General features: G+C 37.8%; 1 protein-coding gene across 1 annotated transcript in view; it reads right to left on the reverse strand.

The window, feature by feature from the left end:
- Positions 1-1,642: 1,642 nt before the first annotated feature.
- LOC139973970 (fibrinogen-like protein 1) overlaps positions 1,643-9,258 on the reverse strand; it is a 34,082-nt gene continuing 26,466 nt past the window's right edge. The window contains exons 6-7 of the mRNA XM_071980873.1: positions 6,938-6,976; positions 1,643-3,254 (exon numbers count right to left, since the gene is read on the reverse strand). Of these exons, the coding sequence (XP_071836974.1) occupies positions 3,019-3,254; positions 6,938-6,976 (275 nt within the window). The 3' untranslated portion in view covers positions 1,643-3,018. The remainder of the gene's footprint in view (positions 3,255-6,937; positions 6,977-9,258) is intronic.

The raw sequence follows: 9,258 nt of genomic DNA on the forward strand, positions 1-9,258 counted from the left end.
TGGCCTCAGATGCAATTTGGTGCAATATAGCACACTTCAACACCCACTCCAGTTTGTAAACTTAATTTTGTATTTTCACCTGGCCTTAGATGCAATTTGGTGCTCCAAATGAGATTTTTTTTTCTCATTTGGAAATGAAAAAGGAGTTTTCTGACTTGCGAAGCGGGGGGGCGGAATGATACTTCCGCCCTCCACATTTTTCACTGGGGGGGGGGCTAGCGCCCCCAATCCCCCGGTTCCTACGCCCTTGACAAATTTACTAGCACGAAATGCTTATGACAATAATTTCAACTATTTAATTACATTAAGTGAAAACGTAATGCCTTTCTCTAGGGATCATAATTCTTGTAAAAAGAGTTCCCAACTTGATTGTCATCAAAATGGAAACAACCAAAAACACACAAAAATAAAGCCATAAAAATACAGGATACATAAATCCATTTATTCTATATCTACATACAGCAAATGAACAGTTTAACCAAATCCCAAAATTAAGATAAAAAGGGAGAAAGCGTAGCCGGCAAATATGGAAGGAAATAATATTTTCCACGTTGTTTACGATTTTATTAAGATAATAGTAGGAACTGCACAGGAGCGAAAAATAATAATGAGAAGAAGTCAATCAGTATTATAGTGTGTTAATTAGCCTATACTTAAAGAAGGGTATTGTTGTTTCGTCGTCATAGAATACTGAAATAAACTAGTAACCATAGAAACTAATATTCTCAATTTCATTAACTTTTGACTTTTATTTCATAAACCGACGCTCACCGTCAAACAAATTCATAGACTATAGAATTATAAGCTATGCACAGGGTCACAATGGTAAATCTTACAATGATATATTATAACGATTATATATTATAACTGATGTCTTATTTTCTTCAGTATTTGCTTTCGTAGCAGAAATTATCAGTTACCATTTTTTTTTCTTTTTATGTGTTCATATATATTCAGAAAGGAGGCATTTTTAAAGGTGCAGGCGACGAGTGAACCATGCTACGGCGTAGGCAAAACAAATAAGTAAAAATATATATATTTTTTTAAAACGAAGTATAGGCCTATGCCTAAGTGACCACGCGCAGCAATTTAAGTACTTTAGTAAAATGACACTCATACGGCTAGGAAACATATTTATTACTATTGACCCATTCAAAATAACTGCTTTAGTGAAGTAATTCGTGGATTTGATATCTCTGCCTACAGGGTGGGAACTGCAGTTTGGTTCTACTCATTCAACTAGTTTCGAATCATCTTCATGCGCCATACTTGCACTGCGGTGATGATGAAAGGGGAAGGGGGGGGGTACCTTAATGAGCTTTACGTTTTGGGAGGAGTTCGCACAATTTCAGACAAGTTTGTCCAGCGACCTCATCTGATCACGTGACCTTTGGCGTTGATGTTCTATAATGTTGTAGTATGACCCATCTGGTTTCCGTTATTTGTCATTTTGGTATGCCCGAGCCGTGATGTTAAAGTAAAACAATTTCGCTTTTTTTTGTGATTATTATTTTTTTTCTTGTTATAAAACATCTAATAAAGGCATAAAATATTGAGATTTTATGATAAAACGTTGAAATTTGGGGTTCACACATCGGAATTTTGAGATAAAAGAAAAACTAATTTCGATCTAGAACGCCAATTTTTTTTTTTTTGTAAACCGTCGCAAATTTATTATACAATATCAAAATTTCCAGATTAAAATGTTGAAATTTTATAGTTAAAACATGTAAATGTCGAGATAATTTGTCCAAATGTTTAAACAACACGTATAGGGAAACTTGTGATAAACGTTAAAATTTCGAAGAAACAAGTCAAAATTGAAAGAGAGAGAAAAGGAGGAACATTTGGAGCTAAAAGCAGGGCGTCAATCATTGGGAGGGGACAGGGAGCATGTCCCCCACTTTCTGAAGGGTAATGGGGGGGGGCACAATATCAATGTACCCCAAGGTTTAGTGACTGACTCGTGTAGGCGCTAGGCCTATCAGGCTCATAATGACTCGTGTATCGCATAAAAGAAGCTCAAACATTGTGCTATGAGATTAATAGTTGATAATGTTTTAATCTCATCTGCTCAACCCTCCCCCACCACCACCCCACCCCCACCTATGAGAAATAGACATTTCAACTTGGTTGATATAAGAATAAAGGATTTTAATGATAGCGTAATTTAAATGAGGAGCCGCGCCCATAAGCCACTTAGGCTATATGCTAAGTCAGCAGATAATGAAAGCCTGCAGATTTCGCTAATTTTCTTTCCAGTATAATATTTTCATATGTTATGGTATGTTGTATTATCACGTAAAAGCACTATAACACTACATGTCAATATAATATTGTGCGTTCAGTTTGGTTAGCAATACCCAGATACCCAATAGTGCTTTTTAAATTGACTTATAATACCATAAGTATGCATGTTGTAGACATCTGTATATAACAAGATTCTGGATGTGTGTCCGCCTCTGGACCCCCGCCGGGCTTCGCCCTTGGACCACATTCAGTGGCCCGATAAAGGCTTTGCACTAAGGCGCTGAGCCACGCGCATACTCCTTCAATTCAATCCTTGTTCAGTCATTTATGCCGCCCCCCCACTCTTTTCAATTGGGATTGACGCCCTGGCTAAAAGGTCCAAAATTTTCACATCAAACCGTCACGATGTTGGTATGAAACATCAAAAGTTTGCGATGAAATATCGAACACTTTTGATAAGATATCTCAAGATTGACAAAACGTCACTAAATATAGCCGTAAAAAGCGTAGAATTTTCGAAATAAAAAGTCAGCACTCTGTCAACATTTTTTTTTTTCAGATGAGAAAATACGTCAAAAAGTTTAGTAATTTATTTTTATTTTGATACAAACAAGAAGATTTGCCCAACGACCGTCGATTATAGCCCGTGAAATGTTAGCTATACTGTGATTAAGTTGAATAGTATTAAGGAAACAAAATCATTTTGATCATCCGTCCTTCTTTTCTTCATAGAATGATACATAACGGTATTGGTACGAAAGTTATATATTATACTGGTCGAATCTTCATCTCCGTGTATTTGAGATTATGGTCGGGGCCAGATAGGTATTTCCAACAGACAGAGGTTTTTCCACCGCAACATTCCTTAGAGGGGGGTGTAATGAGTTCAACGTTATAATCACTGTTGAGATTGGCCGTACAACACTTACGGTACCACCAGCCACCATGTTGTATACTTGCACAGTCTTTATTCCAGGAGCCATCATTATCTCGGTCGTGAGTACTACACTCAAAAAAATGAAGTGTTAAATTTGAATCGTAAAGTGTTGAATTTAACACCCCACCCTGTTTGGATTAGGGACAACACCCACCGGGTTAAATTAACACTTCAGAAGTGTAACATAATATAACACTTTGCGAGTGTTGCCTTAACAACACCCATACAAGTGTCAAAATAACACTTCCTGGTGTTGAAGGTACACTACAGGGAGTAAAATTAACACAATAAAGTGTTCATTTGTTAAATCTTCTGGGTGTCAACATGACACTTCAGGAAGTAAAATTAACACCATAAAGTGTTCATTTGTTAGCACTTCTGGGTGTCAAAATTGCACTTCAGGGAGTATAATTAACACTCTAGTGCACATTTTTTGGCCTTCTGGGTGTCAAAGTTCTGCTTCAGTGAGTAGAATTACCACCATATAGTATTCATTTGTCATCTGTGTCAAGATGATACTTAATGGACTCTCAACACACAATAGTGCTCTCTCGTTTATACTTCTGGATGTATATTTAACTGCTGGTTTGTAAAGTTTTACATGTTTATTATGTAACGCAAATACATTACTGTTATGTAAAATTTTGCCAGAAAAGTTTACATCGCACCCGTTTAGTAAATATTTTATACAGGTTTTAGGTTAATTATTACCTAGTAATTAGGTAAACAATATGGATGCATGTTTGAATCGCTCACAGCAGAAAGTTACATTTAAGAGAGAGCAAAAAGCAATGACAACACAAACAATTCAGAATGTGGGATTTTCAGCAATTAAACACCCTACTACCTTCCTATTCCAGAGGTCCATTTATTATATCCCATTAAATGTAAAACGAACAATTTAGGCTATAAAAGTATTGTCTTGTGGAATTAAGTCAACTTAAAAGTGCCAACATTTTCAAATGCTACAGTGCAGTTACTTGGTCTTTATTTGTCGAGTAGAGGATCGATGTTAGTTTAGTCCCGACAAAGCTGCAAAGTTTCATGCGGAAGCGTGGAATTTCAAAGATAAGAATAGAGAATATTTATAATGTTCTGTGACTTTTATTCCTTCACTACTCCTTCACTCAATCTCTCAGGTCTTCATCAGTTTGCAGTCACTTCACTCAGCCACACCCTTCATTTTCCCAACAGCCAGCACAACAACACACAAGGCCAATATTCCAAGTCAAAGTCAAAGTGAACAGTGAACTCCCTTCCTCTCACACAATATCATAAGTAGTCTGTACATAGCATACACTGTAGAAACACACACACACACACACACATCTCTAACCCCTCTTGACCCCCATCTCCCCTTATCTCTCCTTCATCCTGCCTGACCTACATAAGCACCAACTTTCGGACTTTCACTGGCTCACGCCCAAGAATTCCATCTCCATAGCAATAATATTTACAAAGTATAGTTAAAGAGGTATATTATAGAAATAGAAAGTTGCGATATATAGATTGTTCATGGTTATAGAAATAGATAGTTGAGATATGTAGATTGTTCATGGTTATATATATAGTCTTTAAGTTTGTTCTCGACATTATTTTTTTGCACATGCCTTTTGGTTTCTAGATTAAAGACAAAGAAACAACTCTTCCCAAAGTCAATTTCAAATAAGCAACAACTTTAGAAAACTTCTGATCCATGGGATGAGAAAACATGGAGTGCTGTGTATGATGACTGCTACACTACAGTGACTATGTCTTTGTTGTTGGCAAATGCCTCTTGGTATTCCAGATTAAACGCAAGAAACAACTCTTCCCAAAGTCAATTTCAAATAAGCAACAACTTTAGATATATGCTGATCCGTGGGATGAGAAAACGTGGAGTACTGTCTATGATGACTGCTACACTGCAGTTACTTTGTCTTTGTTGTTGGCTCGTGCCTTTGGTATTCCAAATTAAACAAAAAGAAAAAACTCTTCCCAAAGACAATTCCAAATAAGCATCAACTTTACATACATTCTGATCCGTGAGATGAGGAAACATGGAATTCTGTCTATGACAACTGCTAAACTGCAGTAACGTTGTTTTTTTTTGTCGGCACGGTGAGCATAAAAATCTCGAATCTGGTTGCGTTTCACACCACCAGGCAACTTGTAGACAACTTTTTGGAAAAATTCCCAGGCACCGAGACTTGCAATTTGGTATAATTCAGATTTAACACGTAGAATAATTTGAAGCAAACATCAATGGCTTCATAAATGTCCTCTGGGGTAGGGCATGTCTCTGGATGATCACAAATGACTGCTTGGGGTGTATTTTGCTTCCTCCAAGAAGTAACACATATTGCTGAGGTCTTTCTGAAATCTTTTGCAAATAGAATTCCAAGTTGATGCTTCCTAAGTAACAACAAAGAAAAGAAAAGAAAATTCCCATCATAATGAAGTTGTGTTAAAAGCTTGGAGCATAAGCAGTTTTTTACATGTACCCCTCACAAAACATGAACATTCCTAAAGAAAATGCACACAATTTAATCAGTTGTGATTCTAACTTCTTCAAGTACGTTTGAATCTAGAAAGCCAGATGGCCTATAGTGATTACTTGTCAAAACAGGAACTTGCATTAAACTTTCATCAGACAAGGTAGGCAACTTTTATAACCAATGCATCATGTTAACAATGCTTAAAACAATGCTCACTCCCACTGTATGCAATTGTGTAGATTGATAATGAATTATAACAGCTAGATCACTTCCATAAGATATCTAAATTATAGTTGGGCCTAGGCCTAGGTCTAAAAGTATCACCAATCCACATCAGCTTCGGCCTACTTGCTACAACTTACAAGCTAAAATGGCAATTAGTGGTAATTATATATTGCATTACATGAATATATGTTTATCCCTTATTGAACATAGTACCAGCGTAACTATAGGCCCATGCCTGATGCTATTTAAAATGCATTGTCTTGAAATAGCCTAAGTATACCCTACTAGTACTAGGCCTAGTAGTAGTACTACTTAAAAAAGTGACTCGCAGGGTATACGAAGTTACGGTTAACGCACAAAAAGGAATAGAATGCACTAGATTACAATAAAGGCCTAGACCAAAGTCCTCCGTCCGTCCGAAGGCAATTCCGTTTAATGTTTACTTGTATGTAGGCTACACTGATTCGTTGACAATTATGAGTTGACTATGACAAACAGCAGCTAGCCTATTATATTAACTTATAGTATGACTTTAACGTTAGGTCTACGTAACGCAAGCGATTCAAATGCATTCGTCTACCCAGCTTAGTCGTGGGTCTCTAAGCATATCTCGTAATTGTCACGTACACTTACATAATATCAAAACATACCTTCGAATTTTTCAATCAATTCTTCCAGGCCCCAGTCTCCTATAACGTCATTTTCATGCCATTGTAGCTCGTTATCGCACACTGAGTACGTAACGTTTTGTGGCTTGAACGTATATATGGCTGTGGTTACTATAGTACATTTAGTAACGATAAATGTCGACAAACTGGTACAGGTATTGCTAGGTACGGTAAATGGGTGTTCACGGTACTAAGAATCCAGCTGACGGGAGGTTTGACCAATCAGAATGCTCGAACTGAAAGTACACTTCTGCAGGTGTTAAAAAATCCACGCTACATAAATTATGTAACCCTACTCAGGGTCAGAGTAACCCTTCAGGTGTAGGGTGAACGGTTACACCTGGAAAGTGTTAAAATTCAACACTCCATTTTTTTGCGTGTAAATGCTTGGTTTATGTGATTGCGAAGAGCATCCTTCCCTGTTAACACGCACAAAAGAAGAAGAAATTTTAAATGAGTTGAAGAAAGAAATGAGAAAGATTGAGAGAGAGGGTTGGGGAGGGGGGTGGGTGAGGGAGAAACCTAGACCGCAGTAAGGAAACTATTAACCAAATCGTGGCAAAATTGTGAAAATTACAAATAAATTATTATGTGTTATTTATACACCCCCCCCCCCTCTGCTCATACATTTGAAGTATTGTACATGTCTATGGGGTTCATTAATCTTTGAACAATAACCAAATACACACAGTTTGACCTAACTGAGTGTACTATCGATTAAAGTAATTGAGTCATAATCGGATACACAACTATAAGATCAAGATATATACATACTATAGAAGGTGTACAGACGATGAAGTAACAACAGTCAACAGTTGCACAATTATACTTCCGGGATTTAATTGTTTATATTTAAACAGAGCAAATGACTTCTTTGGAGGTCACCATGTGTCTAATTAATGGCCATAACGAATCAATGTATTACTCCAAAGCTATAAATTCCTAACGAAAACACGAGGATAACTTTGACTGTCCATGGCCAAAGGTTTCCAGTCAACTAGTGTTTCCTATAATTACGTCACACACTAACCTGGATCCATTCAGTAATATCATCTATATCATCTTGTTCCTTTGCGCACCAGCCGCCATCCGAATTAAGTCTCACGTGATCTTTTGATATCCCCAATGGTCCGTCTTCATTACCTCCGAGGTAAGAAGACATCGATATTTGATCCAATGAAATAACTCCTTCTTCCAGACCAACTGCAGGATTGCTGCAACTGCCTGTAATTAGACAGAAGAAATATGATATGAAAATAAAAGTATATCAAACCGTTTCTACGATCACCATCTACACGGCCACTTAAATCGGTAGACATACATGGAGAGTGGGTAGCTAAAACCACAGGGCTGGGGAACATATGGGGTGTCTTTTTTTCCATTTCTTAATATACTTAGGGCACAGTACATCCTTACAAAGAGGAAAATGTTATATGATTGTCCTCATGGCCCACCATGGTTTTCGTCTTGAAGCCACTAGTTGTAGCCAACAAAGTACGATATTTTTTTTTACAAGTTCTTTATACCTTACCTGAACTGACAATTTGACACAGTTAATTGTGTCTTTATATGAATGTTGAATTACGTAAGACTAATATGTACAATACTATGTGTAGCTATACTATTTTCTCTGAAATGTGCTTAAAAATGATGGCAGTATACATGAATGGTGGTGTATGTTATTTCATTTATACCATACTTCAAAATGCATTCCTACTAAACTCAGGCGTGTAGCCAAGTAGAGGGGTCGGGGCGAAGGGGAGACCGCCCCCCCCCCGCCCCTTGAGCATATTTTTGTTGTATGTTTTTATGATATCGCTAGTAATTTCAAGCTTAGATGCAACTTACAAGGCCTGGGAAGTGCCATTTCCAGCGATCTGGGAGGCATTTTCAGCCAAAATTTTCTTGTACGCGTAGCGCCAACTTAAATAATTTTCAATGCAGAATCTACGGCTCTGATAGTTTACCTACAGGTTCGCCCCTCCCTTGGAAAATTCCTGGTTACGCGCCTGACTAAACTGAAGATAGCGTAATAACGTGGGGTAGTGGATGAGCCGGGGTCGGAGGGGTAGGAGAAGACGGAAATGGGACGGTGACAGTTGTGTGAAGAAAAAAAAAAAATTTTACATATCACCATAACATCGAGATATACTAGGTCGATGATGACAGAGGTGTGTCAAATAATTGCAACACTACAATGCCAATGAAATAAATCAAATACAGAGATCCCCTCTTTTCTCCTACCGCCACTCACCTCCTCGCTCCCACCCTTCTTTCTCCACCCCTCCTCTCTCTCTCCCACCGCAACCCATCCCCTGCCTCTCCCATCTCGATGAAGCTAGATATATAACGAAATGAGACCAAGCCTTACCCTGTAACCTATCAAAGTGGTTGACGTCTTTATTCACTTCAAGAATACCGTCCATCGAGGAGGAATTGCCGGTGCTCAAGAAACAAATCGAGTCAACAAAGTTGAAGTCAAAAGATAAACATTTGAACTCTGCTGAATACAAACAGGCTTCTGCGCATGTCGATTCTGTGACGTCAGTGATGGTGTCGGTGACGTTGTAAGTGGCCACGGCGTAAGGACTCTTCACAAAGTAACTGAATGGAAGTTCTATCGAATCAAAGCCAAAACAAAAATGATAATGACAGTTTAAGAAATTGTATAATAATTCTTATAATCACACGGTCTACTCAG

The sequence above is a fragment of the Apostichopus japonicus genome, chromosome 9, assembly GCF_037975245.1.
Source record: "Apostichopus japonicus isolate 1M-3 chromosome 9, ASM3797524v1, whole genome shotgun sequence".
In the NCBI taxonomy this organism is placed as follows: domain Eukaryota; kingdom Metazoa; phylum Echinodermata; class Holothuroidea; order Aspidochirotida; family Stichopodidae; genus Apostichopus; species Apostichopus japonicus.